The 25,289-nt window shown below is 47.0% G+C and overlaps 1 protein-coding gene across 1 annotated transcript in view; it reads right to left on the bottom strand.

Annotated features, from left to right (window-relative positions):
* Positions 1-25,289, bottom strand: part of ITGA1 (integrin subunit alpha 1) — a 254,281-nt gene that overhangs the window by 47,879 nt on the left and 181,113 nt on the right. The window contains exons 14-19 of the mRNA XM_073680314.1: positions 21,231-21,461; positions 18,291-18,421; positions 14,095-14,261; positions 13,876-14,009; positions 8,353-8,463; positions 4,423-4,508 (exon numbers count right to left, since the gene is read on the bottom strand). Coding sequence (XP_073536415.1) covers positions 4,423-4,508; positions 8,353-8,463; positions 13,876-14,009; positions 14,095-14,261; positions 18,291-18,421; positions 21,231-21,461 — 860 coding nt within the window. The remainder of the gene's footprint in view (positions 1-4,422; positions 4,509-8,352; positions 8,464-13,875; positions 14,010-14,094; positions 14,262-18,290; positions 18,422-21,230; positions 21,462-25,289) is intronic.

Raw genomic sequence — 25,289 nt, 5'->3', positions numbered from 1 at the left:
GCCAGCTGACGTCAAGCTCAGGTTAGTAATGGAGAGGCGTCTATAAGACACCCCCATTACTAACCCCATAGTCAAAGTTAAAAAAAACCCCACAACACCCAGAATAAAGTCCTTTAATTGAAATAAACACACAATTCTTTATTGTTCTAAGTTAAACCATACTTACCATCACGCCCATTTCAGCTGAAGCCAACGATCTCCTGCAATAAAATAAAATAATAAACCAACATCATCCTTACCTTTCCATGGTTCCCAGGACGGCTCTAGCTCTTCTACATTCACATGACAGGCTGGATCGCAGCCGAAAGCTGCCATCCAGCTTGCCATGCCGCAGACCCTGAGAAGCGCAGGTGTAGCACCCCGAGGGCTCGGCTGCTGCAGGGGTATTGCACCTCAAACCAGAGGTGTGATATTCCACTCCCGGGTAAGGATGGATTGTGGACCAGGACTCGGTAGGCTGCATGCACCACACACACCCCATTTCCGAGGGACAGCTCAACGGTGCTCCCACTAGACAGAAGTGCAGGCACGACAGCAATTGTCCCTGGCTGGAGTGGGGAGGGGGAGGAAAACCCAGTGGCGTAGGAGCAGATAGGGGTGGGTCTTTGGGCAAAGGTAGGTGCCCATTGGTTGCTAGTCACCTGGGCTCACACATAGAGGGAGGTATATAAGGTGGGCACCATCTTAGAACAGTGTTCAGTCCGGGGAGTCTGTTCAGAGAGGAGTTCAGCCAGAGAGGGCTGACAGGGAGCTGTGGCTCAGTCTGGGCCCAGCTCCACGAGGCAGGCCTGGAGAGGAGGCCAGAAACAGCAGAGAGAACAGGAACAGAAGAGAAAGGAAACAAGGAACAGAACATTAAGAGAGGCCCAGAGACACGAGAGAAGAAGGAACCCCATAGGCCCAGGAGATTGCGGGTGACGGGTTGGCAGAACAGGGTACCGGATCCTAAATTGGTGGAGGCGACTAATCCTCAGCCAAAGACCGACGGTCGTGACTATATCTCGGTGCGACCCCTCACTACACCTACCAGGAAGGCACACCACATAGGGTCAGGGACGCAGAGATCAGTGTACCAAGAGAAGGCCCGAGGCAGCCGGACAAACGTAGAGTCACTGGTGGGGCACGGCCAGAGAAGAGAAGAGAAGGGAGCCCTGTGCCACGCTCTGGAATTGCCTGGGAGTTGGTCGAGCCCCTTGCCTGGTGGACGCAGCACGGCTTGGGGAGTCACCGCCAGTACCAAGGTGACTAGGACCAGTAAAGAACTCTGAGTAAAGCATTGGAAACGGCAACCACACGCCTCTGTGCTTCTTCGCCGCACCAGCACTACCAGTGTTGGGACGCTCGAGCACCATCACTCCCATCATTCACACTAACTGCCCTGAGGCTATACTTCTCCCGTGGGGAGTCATCCCATTCTTAGCTGCACACATAACACCGGCCTCAGCGGTCTGCCTTGCAGCGGCGGCCCCCACTAACCGCAATCCACGGGTGGCGTAGTCGGACTATTATCTCACTAAGAAGACTGCCACTGAATTGACCACCCTGGTCACGGACCGGGTCAGCGCCATGGAGACTACATCCCCCAGCGATCCGGCTCTGTGTATTCCCTGCACAACACAGGCCCAGGGGGCGCGTCACAGGCATGCTTGCGCTCCTCAGTGTCTGGCTGTGACGGCATCCAGATAAGCCGAGATCATGTCCAATGAACTCAGCTCACCTCATGCACGTCACTGACAGCGTGGGAGAATTTTCCTGCGCATGCGGTGACCGTGAGAGAATTCTCCTGCGCTCACGGCAAGCGCAAGCGCAGGAGAATTTTCACACGCTGTCAGTGACGTGCATGAGGTGAGCTGAGTTCATTGGACATGATCTCGGCTCATCTGGATGCCGTCACAGCCAGACACTGAGGAGCGCAAGCATGCCTGCGCTTCTCAGTGTCTGCGGCATGGCAAGCTGGATGGCAGCTTTCGGCTGCGATCCAGCCTGTCATGTGAATGTAGCAGAGCTGCAGCCGTCCTGGGAACCATGGAAAGGTAAGGATGAGGTTGTTTTATTATTTTACTTTTATTGCAGAAGACATTGGCTTCAGCTGGAATGGGCGTGATGGTAAGTATGGTTTAATTTAGAACATTAAAAAATTGTGTGTTTATTTCAATTAAAGGACTTTATTCTGGGTGTTGTGTTTTTTTTAAATACTTTACTAGAAATTTATGGCGGTCAGGTCTAATATTGGCATGACCCCATGAATTTCGGGCTTAGGGCCAGATGATAATACCAAGCTGGCCCTAACCCCTTTATTACCCAGTGAGCCACCGCACCAGGGCCCTGGATGAGTTGGGTACAGCACCAGAAGATGGCGCTTCTATGAATGCACCATTTTCTGGGGTGGCTGCGGACTGCAATTTGCGGCGGGGGGTGGGCCCAGAAAGCTTGGACCTCCCTGCGCTGAGGATTCCAGCCCCCAGCTGCCTAGTTGTACCTGGCTGGACACAAAAATAGGGTGAAGCCCCACGTATTTTTTAATTTAATTAATTCATGAAATTCATGAAATAATTTAAAAAAAAAGGGCTTCCCTATAATGTTGTGTCCGGCCAGGTACAAATAGGCAGCTGGTGGTTGGGGGCAGCCCGTTCCTGCCTGCTGTACCTGGCTGGACACAAAAATAGGGCGAAGCCCCAAGTCAATTTTTTTTAATTATTTCATGAAATAATTAAAAAAAAAATTTGTGGGGCTTCGCCCTATTTTTGTGTCCAGCCAAGTACAACTAGGTAGCTGGGGGCTGGAATCCGCAGCGCAGGGAGGCCCAAGCTTTCTGCCCCCCCCCTTCCCCGCTGCAAATTGCAGTCCGCAGCCACCCCAGAAAATGGCGCGTTCATAGAAGCGCCATCTTCTGGCGCACTACCCAACTCATCCAGGGCCCTGGTGCGGTGGCTCACTGGGTAATAAAGGGGTTAGGGCCAGCTTGGTATTATCAGCTGGCCCTAAGCCTGAAATTCATGGGGTCACGCCAATATTAGACATGACCGCCATGAATTTCTAGTAAAGTATTTAAAAAAAACACAACACCCAGAATAAAGTCCTTTAATTGAAATAAACACACAATTTTTTAATGTTCTAAATTAAACCATACTTACCATCACGCCCATTCCAGCTGAAGCCAATGTCTTCTGCAATAAAAGTAAAATAATAAACCAACATCATCCTTACCTTTCCATGGTTCCCAGGACGGCTCCAGCTCTGCTACATTCACATGACAGGCTGGATCGCAGCCGAAAGCTGACATCCAGCTTGCCATGCCACAGACACTAGGAAGCGCAGGCATGCTTGCGCTCCTCAGTGTCTGGCTGTGACGGCATCCAGATAAGCCGAGATCATGTCCAATGAACTCAGCTCACCTCATGCACGTCACTGACAGCGTGGGAAAATTCTCCTGCGCTTGCCGTGAGCGTGAGAGAATTCTCCTGCGCTCAAGGCAAGCGCAGGAGAATTTTCCCATGCTGTCAGTGACGTGCATGATGTGAGCTGAGTTCAACGAACTCAGCTCACTCATGCATGTCACTGACAGCGTGGGAAAATTCTCCTGCGCTTGTCGTGAGCGTGAGAGAATTCTCCTGCGCTCACGGCAAGCGCAGGAGAATTTTCCCACGCTGTCAGTGACGTGCATGAGGTGAGCTGAGTTCATTGGACATGATCTCGGCTTATCTGGATGCCGTCACAGCCAGACACTGAGGAGCGCAAGCATGCCTGCGCTTCCTAGTGTCTGTGGCATGGCAAGCTGGATGTCAGCTTTCGGCTGCGATCCAGCCTGTCATGTGAATGTAGCAGAGCTGGAGCCGTCCTGGGAACCATGGAAAGGTAAGGATGATGTTGGTTTATTATTTTACTTTTATTGCAGAAGACATTGGCTTCAGCTGGAATGGGCGTGATGGTAAGTATGGTTTAATTTAGAACATTAAAAAATTGTGTGTTTATTTCAATTAAAGGACTTTATTCTGGGTGTTGCATAAAGCAGAAGAAGCATTCATGAAGTGTTGTGCCTACTATCTGATGTATATGCTTCTTATCAAGTTCTTGTTAAGGAAAGAAAGGTTTATTTTAGGACTTTGGTCTCCTTCATTCACATCTACCTCATCTGGTCCTGGCCTGCCAAGTGAAACGGCAGCATGCGGTCTGCAAAGGCGTAAGGTAACAGTAGCACACACACCTATGGGGGACCCCCATTTTCCTGTAATGTGGTGCGGATGATACTCACCTCGCCCATGACTACCACCCCGCGTCACGTTACCAGACTACCCATGTTTATTGGCTTTATTAGGGCATATGGATGTCTCCCACTCCTCTGAGCTGCTTTATATGAAGCCCATTGTTCTCGCAGACAAGCCATTTCTGCATTACAAGGAAATATATAGCACAAAATATTACCTTTTGTCACCCATAGTTATCTGCACATCCAGTGCAAGGTCGGCTATACATCTCTTCTTGGCTCCACAATCCATTGTGAATGGAATCTATAAAATAAGCATAGGCGTGCTGTACAGTGAGCTACATGACAAAGCTATACTGTACTTTTGATAAAATCAGTATTTCATCTGCTGCAGCTTTGCTAGTTTTCTCATTGATGAACTCTGTCTAAAATCATGTCATTGACTGACAGCTTTCTATCTATACTGTGCATAGGCAGAAAGTTTCAAATCGGTGGGGGGCGGGCACAGCCAGAGCTCATGGGTATGAAAAACTACATATACAGAGCTTATCATTGAGGAAACTAGCAGCAGATAAATCAGAGTGGTATCAAAACTACACCAAGAAGCCCTGTACTTGATCCAGCATTAGAATCATTGTCTCAGTCCAGACTTTATATTGCTGGCACCAAAAACCTACTGACAAATTCTCTTTAACTAATATATTTTTTAAGTTTGGAGATTAAATTTCCATGTTTTCTTGCTATTTTCCCTGGCAGAACATAATAACTAGATTTCTGTCTGCAGACTTGTAAAGCCTCACAGTGCGTACACTGCGTGCTGTCAGAATTCTCTGATGCCGGAGCCAGTAGCAGGCGCTAATGTGACTACAAATCTTGGGGTGCAAAACTTCTACATGCTGACAGGATTCTCTGGTGTCAGCACCAACAGATCATGTTACCGCAAGTATGCAATCTGTATATTTGCGGACACATTCCGACTAGACTATTCACTTGTATTGACTGAGGCCATGAGAGTCTAGTTGGCATGTGACCGCATGTGTACGAATTGCATACTTGCGATCGTGCGGCCACCCGCTCCTGCCGCCGGCACCAGAGAATCCTGACGACACTTAGAGTGTGCGCTGTGCAGATTCAACTCTATGTGACTGCAGATTTTAATATCAAGCCTTCAAAACCCCTTTAATAAAGCTTAGCAGTAGCTTCACTTGATTGTAGTGACCTCAACCGCTCGGTTTTACGTATAAGTATTGTCGGAAATGGCTTTTATAAATAAAGGAATTTCCTGAGCATAAAAAAGGAAAAGTTCACTTCCACATCCATGCGTACATAATCCTTAACCAAGACCCTCAGTGCACAGTACGAGGCTTTAGTGCTCAGTGCTATGACTACACTTCTTTTCACTTCATATCACTCAGGTTAGTAGTTGAATCCACTGGAAATCTAATGTCATACAATGGATCAAGTTCCTTGTGGATTATTTCCATCATACTGATTTCCGTTAGCTCTGAAGTCGGCCCACAGTTACTTGAATTTAAATGGAGACGTTTTTTCATGCGATTGTGACACTTCTATAGTAACAGATGCAGATATAGTTGAAAGCAAAGATGCAAAAGGGATCGTCAGCCGACACTCCTTCCTCCATTATTCCCCCTGTGCATCTGATGTCTCAGCGCAGCAGACGCAATGTCGTCATTATATCGCGACCACTGTGCCAAGCAGTGCAGACCACATGCTACAGAGACCGGAGAAGCGGGAGAACAGGGAGAGATGAGTATTTTTTTTTTTTTAACTTAATGAGTACTTTGTGGAAGCCATTATGTGGTATCTCAGTACAGGTCTACAGCTGCTGAACAAAACAGTTGTCGTGTGGCAGTAGATTTGTTCCAGAGAACTTCTTTGGGCACTGTGAGTGTTAGGCCAGCCACTTGCACACCTTCTAAACACCACCACACTCACCACGTGTTTTGCTTGGCTCCCCCCAGTGTCCATCACTCTGAGCTGCCTTATGCTATCTTCTAGCTCGACTGTTTGTGAGTCATATGGGGGGCAGCTGAACTGTGCAGGAATAGTATCCACCCTGTCCTGCAGAGATCTGCTTCCCCGGCCTATCACCTACCAGCAGGTATATCAGGCAACTCCACCCTCCATTCCTAGCCTGAACTTACGTTCTTAGTAGCTCAGTCTCTAGTTCCTGTATTGGAACATTCCTGTTTTGTCTTACGTGTTAGTAAGTAAGGAGATGTAATACATTGCATGTGCATACACTGAGGATTCATAAATGTGCATTGTAATTTTTACTTTGCTGCCATCTACTGGTCAATGTATTCGTATGAAAGTTAGGTAATTAATTTCCTCACCACAAGCTGCCATAGAAATGGCTGGGAAGAGGAGACTCCCAGCTCAGTTCTAACAAACTTCCTGTGATCTGGTACAAACCAATCTAGTCCTGTGTAGTCAAGGCAGAGGAAGGGAGAGTACAGAAGCTCCTCTGCTCCCTGAATCCATTCCAGTCCACGCTGAGGGGGCATCATTCTCTACATAGTCGCCTCCACAAAGTAGTGTAACCTCAAATAGTCAGGAAAAATAAGCCTGAACAAGTGCTTTCCTGCTTACTGGTTTTCCTATGTGCTTACAGCCAGAACCAAATCCATAGTTTCTGCCACATCACAAACTTTGTTTGACCTACCCACTACAATAGAGAACGGTAGGGCCAAAACCATGAGTACTTCCACGCTACTAGTGTGTCACCACGGGGAGCCAACCCGTGAAGGTCCCTCCTTCAGTGTAGCATTACTTGGACTGTTCATGATACTGTACTTCCTCCAATAGCGAGTGAAGAGAATTGTGCTCCAGCCGCCCTGCGAGGCCCTGAACTTGTTGTTTGATAATGGGGAAGACACCTTCTTTCATACACACAATATGCAGTGTAGCCTATACTCTGCACTACCGCCACTTTGCCTTTAAGAGAGAACCTGTACCCTGCTTTCCCCATCAGTAAAGTGTTACGTTTACAAGTTCTGGCTGCTTGAAATTGCATGAATATCACGGGCGCTCCAACAACTGCACCTAGACACCACCTCTACAGGAGCGCCCCCAGGGGGGTCTTATACCATCTCCGTAAGTGCTACCTCCCGCTATTGACAATTGCTGTGGACACGGGGAAGTGTTTACCCAATTCAGCTACTGTGACTTTAAAATCCGCTGCCAGTAGAACTACATGTCCCAGCTGACTTCTCTGCAACATCTGGGGCCTCCACCGTGTCTCACCGCCATTATACTAATTGGAGGGCTATTTGTGGGGCCATCATACTATTTGGAGGGCTATGTGGGGGCCATTATACTGTTTAGAGGGCTGTATGGGGGCCAATTATACTGTTTGGAGGAATGTGTAGGGGCCAGTTATACTCTTTGGGGGGCTAGTGGGGACCATTATAACATGTGCAGGCCATTATATAGTGTGGAGGTTTGTGTGGGGGCTGCTATACTGTATGGAGGGCTGCGTGGGTGCCATCATATTGTGTAGAGGGATGTGTCAAGGCTATAATACTGTGTGTGGGGGACTATGAGGGCCTTCATTCTGTGTTGGGGTCACTATGGGGGTATAATTTTTTGCGGGGAGTAGTGTAGGTTCATCATACTGTGGAGTTCTGGTGAGGAATTCACTATGGTGGTATCTTACTATGTTTGGGGGTCACATTTGTTGGCATCATACTTTATAAGAGGCCACTAAACAAATATCTTTGAGTATGGGAACACTAGGGGGCTTTAATAGGGGCAAAATTACTTTGCAAGACCTGCAAAGTATATGCTGTTATGTGACCCCGCTGAATATTTTTTTTTTCTTGGGTGGGGGGGTTCTTTGGGGAAACTTGGACTACTACTTATGCCCCTGGTGTGGTCCTCAACATTTCTATATGGAAGTCTTCTTCAGGATCTTAAGGATCACACCCCACTGACTAAAAATGCTAGATTTAGATACAAAAATGAGGGGGTATGGAGAGATGCAGGAACAAAATCAAAATAACTACAGATTCAGGAGAAAAGCGGAACTTGGTCCTTTTAGTGTAGACAGTTGTGTCGAATTACAAAATCTGAATATTATAACATCAGCAAATACAAATATGAATTAAAAATTTTCAAGCACTTACATAGGCATTTATAGTATTGGGAAGTTCTTGGCTCAGAACTGGACCAACTTCTGGATCCTTAAAATTAAACTCAACCGACACATTAACAGAGTTTAAAAAATCTGGCTTCTCCTATAATAAAGCGCAAGAAATTATTAGTGGGGTTATTTTATTTACATGATATACATTGTTGTTTTCCCTGGTTTTGCATTGTTATTTACTGGGCCTCAAAAATCAGAAACCCTTTTTTAAAATACTCTATTAGCTTCTACTCTTCAGCACCTACATACATTATCTAGAGCAGGGGTCTCAAACACACGGCCCGCAGGCACAGACCCCTTGACGATCCCGACCTGGTCCAGGAGGAGCCGCCGACAGCAGCGCTGAATTGCCACATAGAGACTGTCTCCCAGCACAGCATTTCCAATGCCAGCCGCCGGCCAATCAGAGGCCAGCAGCTGATATCTGCGTGTCGGCGCAGCGAGTATGACGTCATTGCCATATGCAGATGTCAGCTGCTGGCCTCTGATTGGCCAGCGGCTGGCATTGGAAATGCTGTGCTGGGAGACAGTCTCTGTGCAGCGCTGTTGTTGGCGGCTTATCCAGGACCAGGTCGGGATCGTCAAGGGGTCGGACTCTGTGGTGCCTGCGGGCCACATCTGCAGGAAGGCCGCCGAGGGAACGGAGGACAGGTGAGAATCATCTTTTTTTTTTTCTATTTTATGTGTGTGAAGAACAGCACAGGGGGCACAGAGCCACAAGAGGGGACCTGGATGGGGCACATAGCCACAAGAGGGGACCTGGATGGGGCACATAGCCACAGGATGGGGACCTGGATGGGGCACATAGCCACAGGATGGGGACCTGGATGGGGCACATAGCCACAAGAGGGGACCTGGATGGGGCACATAGCCACAAGATGGGGACCTGGATGGGGCACATAGCCACAGGATGGGGACCTGGATGGGGCACATAGCCACAAGAGGGGACCTGGATGGGGCACATAGCCACAAGAGGGGACCTGGATGGGGCACATAGCCACAAGAGGGGACCTGGATGGGGCACATAGCCACAGGATGGGGACCTGGATGGGGCACATAGCCACAGGATGGGGACCTGGATGGGGCACATAGCCACAAGAGGGGACCTGGATGGGGCACATAGCCACAAGATGGGGACCTGGATGGGGCACATAGCCACAGGATGGGGACCTGGATGGGGCACAGAGCCACAAGATGTGGACCTGGATGGGGTACATAGCCATAAGATGGGGACCTGGATGGGGCACATAGCCACAGGACGGGGACCTGTATGGGGCACATAGCCACAAGAGGGGACCTGTATGGGGTACATAGCCACAAGCTGGGGACCTGGATGGGGCACATAGCCACAGGATGGGGACCTGGATGGGGCACATAGCCACAAGATGTGGACCTGGATGGGGTACATAGCCACAAGATGGGGACCTGGATGGGGCACATAGCCACAAGAGGGGACCTGGATGGGGTACATAGCCACAAGATGGGGACCTGGATGGGGCACATAGCCACAAGATGGGGACCTGGATGGGGCACATAGCCACAAGAGGGGACCTGGATGGCGTACATAGCCACAAGATGGGGACCTGGATGGGGCACATAGCCTCAAGATGGGGACCTGGATGGGGCACATAGCCACAGGACGGGGACCTGGATGGGGCACATAGCCACAGGACGGGGACCTGGATGGGGCACATAGCCACAAGATGGGGACCTGGATGGGGCACATAGCCACAAGATGGGGACCTGGATGGGGCACATAGCCACAAGAGGGGACCTGGATGGGGCACATAGCCACAAGATGGGGACCTGGATGAGGCACATTAGTACAAGATGGGGACCTGGATGGGGCACATAGCCACAAGATGGGGACCTGGATGGGGCACATAGCCACAAGATGGGGACCTGGATGGGGCACATAGCCACAAGAGGGGACTTGGATGGGGCACATAGCCACAAGATGGGGACCTGGATGGGGCACATAGCCACAGGATGGGGACCTGGATGAGGCACATAGCCACAAGATGGGGACCTGGATGGGGCACATAGCCACAAGATGGGGACCTGGATGAGGCACATTAGTACAAGATGGGGACCTGGATGGGGCACATAGCCACAAGATGGGGACCTGGATGGGGCACATAGCCACAAGATGGGGACCTGGATGGGGCACATAGCCACAAGAGGGGACCTGGATGGGGCACATAGCCACAAGATGGGGACCTGGATGGGGCACATAGCCACAAGATGGGGACCTGGATGGGGCACATAGCCACAGGATGGGGACCTGGATGGGGCACATAGCCACAAGATGGGGACCTGGATGGGGCACAAAGCCACAAGATGGGGACCTGGATGGGGCACATAGCCACAGGATGGGGACCTGGATGGGGCACATAGCCACAAGAGGGGACCTGGATGGGGCACATAGCCACAGGATGGGGACCTGGATGGGGCACATAGCCACAAGAGGGGACCTGGATGGGGCACATAGCCACAGGATGGGGACCTGGATGGGGCACATAGCCACAAGAGGGGACCTGGATGGGGCACATAGCCACAGGATGGGGACCTGGATGGGGCACAGAGCCACAAGATGGGGACCTGGATGGGGCACATAGCCACAGGATGTGGACCTGGATGGGGCACAGAGCCACAAGATGTGGACCTGGATGGGGTACATAGCCACAAGATGGGGACCTGGATGGGGCACATAGCCACAAGAGGGGACCTGGATGGGGTAAATAGCCACAAGATGGGGACCTGGATGGGGCACATAGCCTCAAGATGGGGACCTGGATGGGGCACATAGCCACAGGACGGGGACCTGGATGGGGCACATAGCCACAGGACGGGGACCTGGATGGGGCACATAGCCACAAGATGGGGACCTGGATGGGGCACATAGCCACAAGATGGGGACCTGGATGGGGCATATAGCCACAAGAGGGGACCTGGATGGGGCACATAGCCACAAGATGGGGACCTGGATGGGGCACATAGCCACAGGATGGGGACCTGGATGAGGCACATTGCCACAAGATGGGGACCTGGATGGGGCACATAGCCACAAGATGGGGACCTGGATGAGGCACATTAGTACAAGATGGGGACCTGGATGGGGCACATAGCCACAAGATGGGGACCTGGATGGGGCACATAGCCACAAGATAGGGACCTGGATGGGGCACATAGCCACAAGAGGGGACCTGGATGGGGCACATAGCCACAAGATGGGGACCTGGATGGGGCACATAGCCACAGGATGGGGACCTGGATGAGGCACATAGCCACAAGATGGGGACCTGGATGGGGCACATAGCCACAAGATGGGGACCTGGATGAGGCACATTAGTACAAGATGGGGACCTGGATGGGGCACATAGCCACAAGATGGGGACCTGGATGGGGCACATAGCCACAAGATGGGGACCTGGATGGGGCACATAGCCACAAGAGGGGACCTGGATGGGGCACATAGCCACAAGTTGGGGACCTGGATGGGGCACATAGCCACAAGATGGGGACCTGGATGGGGCACATAGCCACAGGATGGGGACCTGGATGGGGCACATAGCCACAAGATGGGGACCTGGATGGGGCACATAGCCACAAGATGGGGACCTGGATGGGGCACATAGCCACAGGATGGGGACCTGGATGGGGCACGTAGCCACAAGATGGGGACCTGGATGGGGCACATAGCCCCAAGATGGGGACCTGGATGAGGCACATTAGTACAAGATGGGGACCTGGATGGGGCACATAGCCACAGGATGGGGACCTGGATGGGGCACATAGCCACAGGATGGGGACCTGGATGGGGTACATAGCCCCAAGATGGGGACCTGGATGGGGCACATTAGTACAAGATGGGCGCCAGGATGGGGCACGTTGCCACAGGATGGGGACCTGGATGGGGCACATAGCCACAAGATGGGGACCTGGATGCAGAGCCACAAGATGGGGACCTGGATGGGGCACAGAGCCACAAGATGGGGACCTGGATGTGGCACAGAGCCACAAGATGGGGACCTGAATGGGGCACAGAGCCACAAGATGGGGACCTGGATGGGGCACAGAGCCACAAGATGGGGACCAGAGCCACAAGATGGGGACCTGGATGGGGAACATTGCCACAGGATGGGGACCTGGATGGGGCACATAGCCACAGGATGGGGACCTGGATGGGGCACATTAGTACAAGATGGGGACTTGGATGGAGAACATTACTACAAGATGTTTTCCATTATTACTATATGATGCTAATTGTAAGACAATATTACTGTATGTGGCCAATTGGGGGAAATAAAATTGTAAAAAAAATAAAAGATAAAATAAAGCATGAAAAAATATTGGGCACTAAAAATGCTGTTTTATATGTAAACTAAAGTAAACACAAAAAAGTGCACGTTTATTATCGCCACATCCATAACGACCCAAGCCATAAAAAAATAAACACGGCAAAAATGTTCAAAAGGTGTATACAAAAAAAATGGTATCACTAAAAATGTCACATTGAACAAAGAATGCGGCCCCCCAAATTCAAATTTTTTCCATGTGCGGCCCATATACCCAGCCGAGTTTGAGACCCCTGATCTAGAGTATAGATCAGATACAAAGAGTGTCTTTTGGTTCCCTAGGGACTGTGTAATTCCTCTTTTCTCTTGTGTGGACGATGCAGTAAAATTGAACACTTGCTGCCAGATTAAAGCAGAGATCATAGCAGATTGCTATACTTACACAGTAACTGTTGTTTTAAGCAAGTTTATAATATATCTCAGAGAAATTTGTTTCTTTCTCCTCCATGGCTGATCTTTCACTCTCAATTCATCTGAATGTAGTGAAGACAGACTTTCATATTTTTAACAATAAATAGGAGATGATAGTTGGTGCTCATAAGATTCTATGAGGAGGGTAAGAAGAGGGAGGAGCCAGAGGCAGACACAGATATTAAGCAGATATTATGCTTCAAGTTCTCCTGAAATGACAGCTGCCTTTTATTTTTTTTAACCCTTGAAAGATCAATCAAGGAGGAGAAAGAAACAGGTTTCTCCAATAAGAAAATTTACAAAGTTGCTTATTTTCATGTGTGCTAACGATTTACGGAATAAAAAATAAAATGACGACTACTCTATAAACTATTTTGCAGTACATATAGCCCCGATTCATCAAGACCGTTAATTTTCATGCCGGTCGTGATGAGGGGACATATTGAAGTCAAACGCTCCTGATTTATTAGCGACTAGAGTAATAATTCTGTTGTAATGAATGCCACAGCTCCTCATGAATTAGATGATTTGTGGCGTCGCGCCCAAGTTGCACCCCAGCTCTGCCCATTTTGGAGGAGAAAGGGGAAACTGTTATAAAAAATCCAAAATTGGCAACATTTTTGTGCAACCTTGAGTTATGCAAAAAAATAAATTGTGACTTTTCCAAACAATTTGTGCCAGTATTTGATGAATTGGAGCCATGGTTTTAATACCAAGCTCCACATATTACTTGCCATCATATAGAAGTCATGGTTCACACATTTTCCACTCCGTAAGATAATGCCTTGTACCACCCTTCCATTTGTTTCAGTGAAAAGACTCCGGGATAGAAACCGATGAGAATCCAGAGTAATTTTGTATTCCAAGTCTGCAAACATAATTATAAACATGTAAAAACATAATCACTTACAAAATGTGCTAATTTGTTTTTGTTCCTGTTGTCTCAGACTCACTGAATTTTTCCATTTTACTTGTCCCAGATTTAATTACGATATTAAAACAGTATCTAGAAGAAATGCAGACAGTCTCCTTGTTGTTCCTATGGCAGTTTTTGTGTTCCATATTGATGACATTAGGGGTAAATACTGGACTCACTTCCACCTCTGCAACATCCCGGGACCTGAAGAAGGTATGCAATGTATTTACAGTGGAATAAATTAAGATAAAATATTGTAAATAATGTTACCTGGTTCACATATGCACCTTTTAGATGAAGTGAGACCAATAAGCATCTAATAAAAAATCTTCCAAAAATGTATATCTCTGTTACCTATTTTCTCTCCTGTTTCACTACTGGTGTAAAGATTTACGTACTTAAAGAGGTTGTCCACTACTTTTAGATTAGATAGGCCATCAATGTAAAAGTAGTGGACAACCTCTTTAATGAGTGAATTCTGACTACAAACTGTCTTATTTATAGTCAGTTTTTATTAAATATTTACTAAAATTGGCTTTATACATTCAGTAACTATCAGCCAAACACTTACTCGGCTGAAAGCTATCACTCCTGACCAGCCCATATACATGCACCCTAGACATGATTTTCTCAAGGAGAGGGGGAATAAGACATTTCTGATGGAGGCTTATCTTTTGTCGGAGCAACAGGATGGGGCAATGTAATTCAACGTGCCTGATCTGTCTTTGTATGGGGGCCTCATCCTGACTCTTGGAACAGTTGATAGCCTAGCCCCATTAAAATTGTCGGATTTTGCCAACATTGCCTTAATATGTATGGGCACTTTTAGGATCCCCAGCAGACAGAAGTGTGTAATGGTCTGAGAGTTCAATCAAAATGGCCATTCATTGCCAAACACAAAGCTGCCCATTCTGTTTAGTAGAATCTAAGGAGCTCCCTAGTTTTCATCCTTTATCCACTGCCTAGGGTTATGGACTTCACTGCAGAGGCTTCCTGGGTGCAACTGCAGAGTAGTCACTGACTGGTGGAGAAAACTGAATAGATTAACCAAAAAATCCAGGATTAAAACCAGAGAATCACTTATTGGAGTCCAAGTGCAATGTAGGGTAAAGCTAGTGTCACAGGTTTACCGTGACAGAGAGGAACCAGAAGACTGCGGTGTCTGACTTCACGTACTCCTGCACTGATTAGAAGCACTTTAACATCATTTTAAACAGTGCAGGCTTCTGCTAGCAGTGCTGGGGTTAATTTGTTCAGTTGAGAGTTCCTGCTTTGATAGTCTCAGCTATTTTGTTGGCCACTCCCCTCTGCTATATACGCTTGCCTCTAGCACTTAGAGATTGCCAATGTTAGTTTCATACTGCTTGGTTCTGGAGTTGGAGGAACTGGTTGTTTGAGGAGGCATTTGGAGTATTTATCTAAAGACTGTTGCTTGGTTATTTGTCTGTGCGCATATCCTCATCCTCTCCTATTTTGTTTTTCCTTCTTTTACTTCCCGGTGTTCCACTCTGTTGTTTGTGAGTGCATATTTGTATGATTGGCATTTTTACTTATTCCTGTACGTCTTCCCCTGTTAGTCTGGTTTGTGTATTATTATACACTACAACTCCCCACTTCCCTGGTTGGGGGAGGTGACAGATAAATGCTGATTCAGGAGATCAGCAAGGCATGTGGCCCCAGCAACTTCAGCATTAGAAGTAATCCGGGGAGCAGGGATAGCTAGGGCGCCCCTAGCTTTAAGGATAGGAAGGGAGCCCCTGGCCCCGGGATATCTGACATCAGTGTGGTTACAGCTGGTTCAGAATCCATGAGAGGCAGTCAGACAGACAAAGGGGCAAACAGTGCAAGGTCAAATCCAAAACAGGAGTCAATGGAATATTGCAGAAAAGTAGTCTACAAAAGCTGGGTCAAAACACAAAACAACAATACAATAGTAACCTATAAATGCACAAAGTATGATTCAATAATACATTAACTGGAAACCAGCTACAATACTACTACGTTTAAAATGGGCATGGAGGTGCTAATTGTTTTCCTACTTAGTACTCAAATTGGTCCTCTGAATGGATCCCCTGTTGGAATCTTGAGGTCAGACTGTGTGGACAAACCACTCCAGAATCTGACAGTGTTGTTAAGGGTGCTTTCACATTGCACTTTTCTCCATGTTCAAGGGTCCCGTCGGTGCTTGCATCCTAAACCCCTCGCTCAAAAAACGTGATTTGAATGTATGCACCGACAGGGCCATAGACAGTAATGGTGTCGGCAGTGCGAATGTGCGTCCATGCAGTCTGCTGCATTTTATTGCCACCTCCTAGTAGGTGTACATGCCCAAAAAGGATGCACGATCAGAGTGCATGTTCCTTCTATTTGCTTCATTATAGTTTATGGCCCCGTTGACACATACATCCGCCATTGAACGGGTGCCAAAACGCAATGTGAAAGCACCTTAAGAATATTGGCAGAGGAATTCCATGAATAACGCCTCTACAAGATAACTGCTTACCTTGTTACCCCTTGTGTACCAATGGCGGAAAGACAATGGCAAAAATAACAAGTTTACACACAAGTTTACTTCAATGAGTTGCTAATGCTTTTGTCTCATTGTGTATATTCCTTATCTGCCTGATCTGGGAAATCTACAGAACTTTGAGCTGTGAGACTAAAGCCCCCGTCTCACATAGCCAGATCGCTGCTGTGTCACGGTTTTGGTGACGCAACAGCGACCTCACCAGCGATGTTGCTATGTGTGACACTTTGCAGCGATCAGGCCCCTGCTGTGGGGTCGCTGATCGCTGCAGAATGTCCTGGACCTTTTTTTGGTCGTTGCCCTCTGGCTGGTCAGCACACATCGCTGTGTGTGACCAGCGGGAGCAGCGATCAGGCTGGTAACCATGATAAACAGCGGGTTAGTAGGTGCGCGTGTGCCCCTAGTAACCCGATGTTTACCATGGTTACCAACCTGCTCCTGCTTCAGCAGGCTGGTAACCAGGAGCAGGACATTGTGGAAAGATTCTTTCCACGATGTCGCTGCTCCCCTGATCGTTGGTGAGCCTGCCTGTTTGACAGCTCACCAGCGAACACATAGCGACGCAGCAACGATCCCTGACAGGTCGTATCTTTGTCAGGATCGCTGCAGCGTCGCTAAGTGTGACGGGGCCTTAAGTTAAATGATCACAACAATCTGAGAAATTTGCAATTGAATCAACTGAAAACATCTGGAAACCCCAAAATCCATCTACTGTAGCAAACTTAAAAAAAAATAAGCGAACTTATACAAACTAGACTTGAAAAAAGGCCCAACATAAAAGAATAAGGCACAAATGCAAAACAGGTGAAAAGCACCAAAAACAAGTGAATTGATAATTGATAATGAATTCAGCCTAGTGGCTGCAATTACACATTGCAACTACAGTGCATTTTGTGCTGCAATTTTCCAGTCCATTATGACTTTCCCCAGTACACATCTGATCTCACAAATACTCTTGTAAATAATTGGGCAAAAATTCCCACAGACACCCTCTAAAATCTTGTAAAAGGCCTTCCCAGAAGAGTGGAAGCTCTTATGGCTGCAACTGGACAAACTTCATATTGATGTCTATGGTTTTAGAATGGGATGTTCTAAAAGCTCCTGTAGGTACAATTTGTAGGTTTCCCAATACTCTTGTCCACATAGAGTGGTTCTACTGATTATGGTGAATTCTTGAAGATGTTCTGCACTACACCATTAGACCATGCTCTGCTTGTCCTGGAGCTCCGGTAATCTCCCCCTACACTTACTGTACACAGGCACTGGATTGAGCCATTCACCTGCACACCCCACAAACGTCTGCACAGGAACAGCTTTCTCCACTCACTTCCTTTCTTTGCTGAATCTCCTTCCCATGCCATCCTGACCAACGATCTGATACCCTCTGTGGCACAATATAGGTACATAGAAGCCAGCTACTGCAGCAGTTTCTCTTTGTGTTTATACATAACAATATTCAACATCTTAGACCTCTTCATGCCTGAATCTGTAAGCACTGTCAAAAGAGTCTGGAAGCGGAATGTCATCTATGGCAATAAACCTGACTGGTCACTACATTTTTTGTAGTGCAGGCAGAGAATCAAGCTCCGGGCTTTGCTAATATCATATTCACCTATTAAACAGAACACATTTTTGGAAGTATGCTAATAAACTTACTAGTGGGTATAGTTGGACTGTAAATATGAAAAAAAGACCTTCATACTTACCAAAAAAGTGTAGCACCTCCAGCGCCTCCAATTGTTACATCTATAAGGCCATCTCCATCCAAGTCCATCTCGCCATGTATGGACTGACCGAAAAACTTAACCTTCTTTCCATCCCCACCTGATGGAATGTGCTATTAAGGGTAAAAATAGTGAAATATAATGAAAAATGTATTAGTCTTTCTGCTCTAAAGTCATGGCTAAATGTTTTGAGACCAACACAAATGTTGTTTTTCACAAGGTTTGCTACTTCAGTGTTTTTAGATCTTTTTGTCAGATGTTTCAATGGTTACTGAAGGACAATTATCAGAATTTCATTAGTTTTTAAACTTTATTGACCAATACATCAATTCAGTTCTTGGAGTTTATAACAATTTCTATGTATTTTTCCTGAGTACTGGCCATAGGTTCACAATGGGATTGAGATCTGGAGAGTTTCTTGGCCATATATCCAAAAATTCAATGCATTTTTCACCGAACCACTTAGTGACGTGGTCTCTATCATGCTGGAAAAATCATTGTTTATCACCAAATTACTACCGGATCATTGGAAGAAGTTGCTCTTGGTGGAGGTTTAGATCTCATTCTTTATTTATGGCAGTGATCTTAAGCAAAATTGTAATAGAGCCCCCTCCATGAATGGAAAGCCCCCACACTCAAATCAATCATTCTTCCTGTCTGCTGCAGTCCAATCCCTGTACTTCCTACAGACTGACATTCTGTACAAAGTACAAGGTTAAGACTACTGATGAATGAGGCAAAGTTATTTTCTCTGATGAAGCCGCCTTCAGACTATTTGGGACATCTGGCAGAATGATTGTCCAGAGAAGATAAGGTGACCGCTACCATGAGTCGTGTGTCATGCCAACAGTAAAGTATCCTTACACCATTCATGTGTGGGGGATTTTCATCCATATAGTGGGCTCTCTCACATTTTACCTAAAAACACTACCATGAATAAAGTGAAACGTGGACGAGGGATGGCCACAGGACGAGGGGTACAGCAGCAATCAGCAGACACACGCAAAGATTAGATAATATAATATGAACATTTACTAACCAGTTTATAAAACAAAGGAAATGATGGTAGATAAACAGAGTATATATAACAAATACAATGACAGCAGTTACCGACTAAGAGTATACACAGGTACAGTCAACAGAATTAACAGTTACATGCAAGCAAAGATACACGCGATTAACCCTTTCTATGCATAAATCAATAAAACGACAGTGTTGTGCCAACACTTTAATAATCACATACTCTGAGCAGTTTTCGAAGTGTCTCTTACAGAAGAGGCCTTTTCTCCTAACTGGATCTCTATAAGGCTATTTACATATGCACATATATATTCAGATGTAAGATGGTACCGGTTTGTATTGAGACTGGTCCTTGCTGGGCTGAGTCCCGAATAATCAGAAACACTGACTTGAAGCTCTCAGGGAATGCCGATCTCTCCAATGCAGGGCATCCCTAAGTCCTTAGAGATAGGGCCTCACCTGGCCTAGCCCAAGATGCTGTGTACTTGGTTGTCCTCACCGAATTGACTCATATTAAGCCGAAAACATGTCCCAAAGTCACCCTCAACAGATCCAGAGTCGCACAGACTTTCTCCAAGGAGGCACAGTCTCACTTCTACCCAGACTCTTCTTTGACTCCTCCCAACTGCCCACCAACTGCCAAACCCCCGTGCTCCAAGTCTGGCCTCTTGCCGCTGCCCTCTACTTGCCAGATCATATATTTCATCACATATCTCTAACAATACAGTAAACTGTGGTTAACCCTTTCAAAAGAATGGGATCTAAACATCCTCCAAGAGCAAATTCTCCCAACCATCAAGGAGCAATTTGACAATGAGCAATGCTTTTTTCAGCATGATGCACCAGTCACAAGGCAAAAGTGATAACTAGTTCGGTGAATAAAACATTGATATTTTGGGTTCATTGCTGGGAAACTCTCTAGATCTTAATCCCATTGAGATCCTGTGATCAATCCTCAAAAAGTGGGCGGATAATCAAAAACATAGAAATGGTGATAAACTCCAAGCACTGATGATACAAGAATGAGTTGTCATCAGTCAGGGTTTGTCCTAGGAGCTGATATCCAGCATGTAAGGGCAAATTTTAGCAGTCTTGAAAAATAAAGGTGAACACAGTAAATATCGAGTCTTTTCATAAATTTTGTATTTTTCAATAAAAGTGTAAAAAGTTATGAAATGATTACAATTGAACTTCAGTAAACATTCAACTAAAAGATCTAAAATTATTGAATCAGCAGATTTTATAAAAAACAAAGTTTATGTCGCTGAAGAAAAGGTCGGCACTCTGTCCTCCAGGATGAACTCTCGTTCTTTATTCAAAGATCATGTGCATAGACAAAGTTTAAAATGTTAATGATACAAGTGAGGTGAGCTGTTCTGTTTGCCTGTGGACAAAATTTGCGTCAGTCTCAAAACTTTTAGCCATGACTGTACACTTAGGATGACCATCTGTACCACATAAATAAGTTTTTGACCCGTATTGATTTTGGTAAATATGCTTTTTTCATATAAGTCAAGAGCAGTCTAGACAGGGGGCTCTTTTTGACTTTGTTATCCAAAGGATCATTCAGTCTACATCTTCAGGATGATTTGCTATAACTATAATAAACGCAGAACTGAAATAGTGAACAAGTGAGCCCATAGAACCAAGATTTGGGACACAATCTGTATGATAATGATCAGGGGTGGACTGACAGTGACCTCTACCCTTTGCCAATTGTGGTCATAAGATCCTTATAGGCCATCATAGTTATTATATGTTTGAGCCCATCACTAATTGTAAAAGTGAATGAACCCTAAAGGAATGTGGAGTCGTGACAGGTTTACTTTATAAAATTAGTAATAAACTTTTGTCTTTTCTCGCTAGACCTGTCCTAGTGAGGTGATTACATTTTACACATACCTGAGCATAGTCTTTCTTTATAGATTTCTTACTTCCGTGATAAATATATACAGCTCCTCTGTGATCTCCTTCTAATGGAGCTCCAATAGCCACATCATTAAATCCGTCAAGGTTGAGGTCCTTCACTGAAGCTATTGCTGTCCCGAAGCGTGCTCCGCATGGCTCGTTCTTAGCGTCGTCTTTACAAGTTTGGTTCAGAGGTTCCAAAGTCATTTCAAGTTTGAATGTTTTCTGTGAACACAATATATCTGAATTCATCTACTCCACAGTCAGTACATACACAACTAGACTACAATCACACTTTTAACAATTTGTATGTCCATTCCTTTACTAGGAACAAAAAAACGGAATTAATGTCAAAAGCAGATTTGTTGCATAACTGATCTGGTCACTGGTCACTAGAGATGATCAAAACAGTTCCAGCCAAATTGAATTTTTTTTTTACATTTGGATTCTCCTGAATTCAATTGTTTTGTGATTTGTTTTGTGTGAATTCAGCAAAATGATGGCTGGTATTTTGCAAAATTTTAGTATCACTGCTCATCTGTCCCGCTGCTGCAGCAGCCCCTCATTTGGTACTCCACAAAGCTTCATTCTCCATCTTGCAACTTCTTGACTTTGGGAAACATCTTCCAGGCTTCTAGCCCAGTGCAGAGTGAAGAGAAAGATTGAAGATGCAGGAAAATTATGTCGTGTGTCGGACGGAAGGCAGTAGCATAGGGACAGGTTAGCGGCAAGGTGCATATGTAGCGCCCCGAGGGTTCGGCCGCTACAGGGGTATTGCACCTCACCCAGAGGTGTGGTATTCCACTCCCGGGTAAGGAGGGAGTGTGGAACAGGGCTCGTTCCACGAGCCACCGGGACCGTGGTAAAGTTCCAGCTGGAGCACGGCTGGGGCTTCATTAGAGACCCGGAGGCCGCAACCGACGTCTTCGTGACCAGGAGAGACGTTGAGAGTCACCTGCTAGAGGGACATCACGGACGTTACCTGTACCCTGGTGACATGGTCACTTACACCCGGCACAAGGGCGCCAAAGGACTGTACGCCCTCCATGTCCACCGCTTGACTGAGGAGGAACTGCAGTACCGCCCAGACACTGAGTATCCAGAGGGTCCGGACGGATCTGAAGACTACCCAGAAGAAGGAGCATCAGGAGGACACCGTTACCAGTGAACGGTAAAGTGGAACTGTAAATAGTTACCCGTCAGGGTATGAGGATTGTTGATGAGATTATTTCCTGATAAAAGTTGCCCTCTATATCCCTAAGTTATCTGGCTGGGGACTGAGAACAGCCATTCCCCCTTTTCTACCTGGCCGAGTACTGGGAACGGCCAATCCCCTGTAAATAGTTGCGCTTCTTAAAGCGCCCCCTACTGGTTTTATAAAAAGACTGCAACATCTACCTCAGAACAAATTAATTGGACTGTTGCACCTTTAAGAAGAAGTAACACCTGGTCGCAAGTTGCACCGCGGCCAGAACTCAACAATGTGTTTTTGAAAAAAAAAAAAAAGGAAAATTGTTTCACTTGAAAATGTTTAACATGAAAAGCTTTTACATGCTGCTAGAGTAATAATGCAAATGTTTTATGTGATGTTTTATATGATAAAAGTGTTCCCGTAGTTTTGACCATAGCTAGTGAAAGAAGAATGTTGAAGAAAAGAAAAAGTGTATCAGTAACGTTAAAAAGAGAAAAGTGCCTCCCATAAAGGGAGGGGTTAAATAGTTAGTGTCTTATATGCGAATGCATTCTAAAAATTTTGTATGTTTTAAATTGTTTTTATTCTTTTCCAGCCCGAGGACGTGCTGTGGTTTACCAGGGGGGAATGTAGCGCCCCGAGGGTTCGGCCACTACAGGGGTATTGCACCTCACCCAGAGGTGTGGTATTCCACTCCCGGGTAAGGAGGGAGTGTGGAACAGGGCTCGTTTAGCTGCATGCATCACACACACCCCATTTCCGGGGGACAGCTCAACGGTGCTCCCACGAGACAGAAGCGCAGGCACGACAGCATCTGTCCCTGGCTGGAGTGGGGAGGGGGAAGCACACCCAGTGATGTAGGAGCAGATAGGGGTTGGGTCTCTGGGCATAGGTAGGAGCCCATTGGTTGCAAGTCTTCTGGGCTCATACACAGAAAGGGAGGTATATAAGGTGGGCACCATCTTAGTTCTAGGAGTAGAAGAAGTCAGTTCAGTACAGTTCAGCCAGGAGGGCTGACAGGGAGCTGTGGCTCAGCCAGGGCCCAGCTCCACGAGGCAGGCCTGGAGTGAAGGCTAGAGCCAGAGAAGAAGGACAGTAACAGCAAGGAACAGGAACAGAAAGGAAAGAAAGGAACAGAACACCAAGAGAGGCCCAGAGACACGAAGGCTGAAGGAAACCCAAAGGCCCAGGAGATTTCGGGTGACGGGTTGGCAGAACAGGGTACCAGATCCCAAGTTGGTGGAGGCGACTAATCCTCAGCCAAGGACCGGCGGTCGCGATCATATCTTGGTGCGACCCCTCAGTACACCTACTAGAAAGGCATACCACATAGGGTCAGGGCAGTGAGCACGAAGCCCTCCCAAGAGAAGACCCGAGGCAGCTGGACAAAAGTGGTGTCACTGGTGGGGCACGGCCAGAGAAAGGAATAGAAGGGAGTCCTGGGCCACACTCCGGAATTACCTGGGGGTTGACCGAGCCCCTTGCCTGGTGGACGCAGCACGGCTCGGGCGGTCCCACCTGCGCACAAGTGACCTGGATGAGAACTGTGAGTAAAGCATTTGAACTGCAACACCTTGTCTCTGTGCTTTCTCACTGCGTCAGCACTACCAGTACTGGGACGCCTGCACCATCACTCCCATCCTCTACTACACTGCTCTGGGGCTGCACTCCTCCCGTGGGGAGTCACACTACCTCAGCTGCGTACCCCATCAGCCCCAGCGGTCTTCCTTGCAGCGGCGGTCCGCACTGACCGCAATCGACGGGTGGCGTAGTCGGACAATTAACTTAAAACCCTATAAAGACTGCCACTGGTTTAACCACCCTGAGCCACGGGACCGGGTCGCCGCCACGGAGACTACAAACCCCAGCATCCCCCAGAGACCTGGATCCGGGTATCCCACACACGTCCACACTAGGCCCAGGGGGCGAGTCACATATTATTGTAATTTTACACCCTAGGTTTATTAGACCTTAGAACATAATAAGGAAGATTATATTTGCATCGACTAACTTTGATGCAAATTGAATTTCCTGGTCAAGTTGGAGAAAACTGCTGAATTTCAATTTCAGCAAATTTGCTTATTGCCACGTGTTCTTCCATCATGAGAGCTGTTCAGTCTAGAGGAAAGGCAGAACTAACAGTGCCATAGGAGAACCTGTAATACTAATATTAGTAACCTACACAACCTACATCAGTAACATAGGAGAACCTGTAATACTAATATTAGTAACCTGCACAAAATCATAATAAATTAATAAAATATAAGCACTGAAATTTCCAATTGATGATTTCCTCTGTTAACCAAGCCATTCAATTATGGAAAAGAAGCAATTCAGTCTTGTGGATGAAGCTGATTCCTGATCCCAGGGATAAAACCCATATACCCAATACATCCATCACACTGCTATATGCAGTACAATGTATAAAAGCAACAACTATGGCTTTATGTGCACTGTATATAAACGTGCACCTATGCATGTGTGCCGCCCCTGAGGGTTCAGTCGCCACAGAGGTACTGCATCTCACCCAGATGTGTGGTATCTCACCCTCAGGTAAGGAAGGAGTACAACTCAGGACCCTAACACCTGCATTCACTACACCACATTTCCGGGGGACAGGGAGAGATTGCTCCTACGGGAGAGCACAGTCCCTGATCCCTGGCTGGAGTGGGGGGAACCACCTAGAAAGGGGGAACCATGTAGTGGATGGGGTGGAGGAAGTAGATCCTGGGAGCACTTGAGAAGCAGTATAAAATAGGGAACCATCTTAGATCAGTGTTCAGTCAGAGGAGGAGAAGTGACAGGAGCAGAGGCTCTGTATGAGTTCTGCTCCAGAGACGGGCCTAGTCAGGAGGCCAAAG

The sequence above is a fragment of the Phyllobates terribilis genome, unplaced genomic scaffold (assembly GCF_046119375.1).
Source record: "Phyllobates terribilis strain yellow unplaced genomic scaffold, ASM4611937v1 Scaffold_1__5_contigs__length_1240528914, whole genome shotgun sequence".
Taxonomy (NCBI): Eukaryota; Metazoa; Chordata; class Amphibia; order Anura; family Dendrobatidae; genus Phyllobates; species Phyllobates terribilis.
The sequence above is the reverse complement of the archived record's forward strand: the minus strand, read 5'-3'. Positions and strand labels throughout refer to the sequence as shown.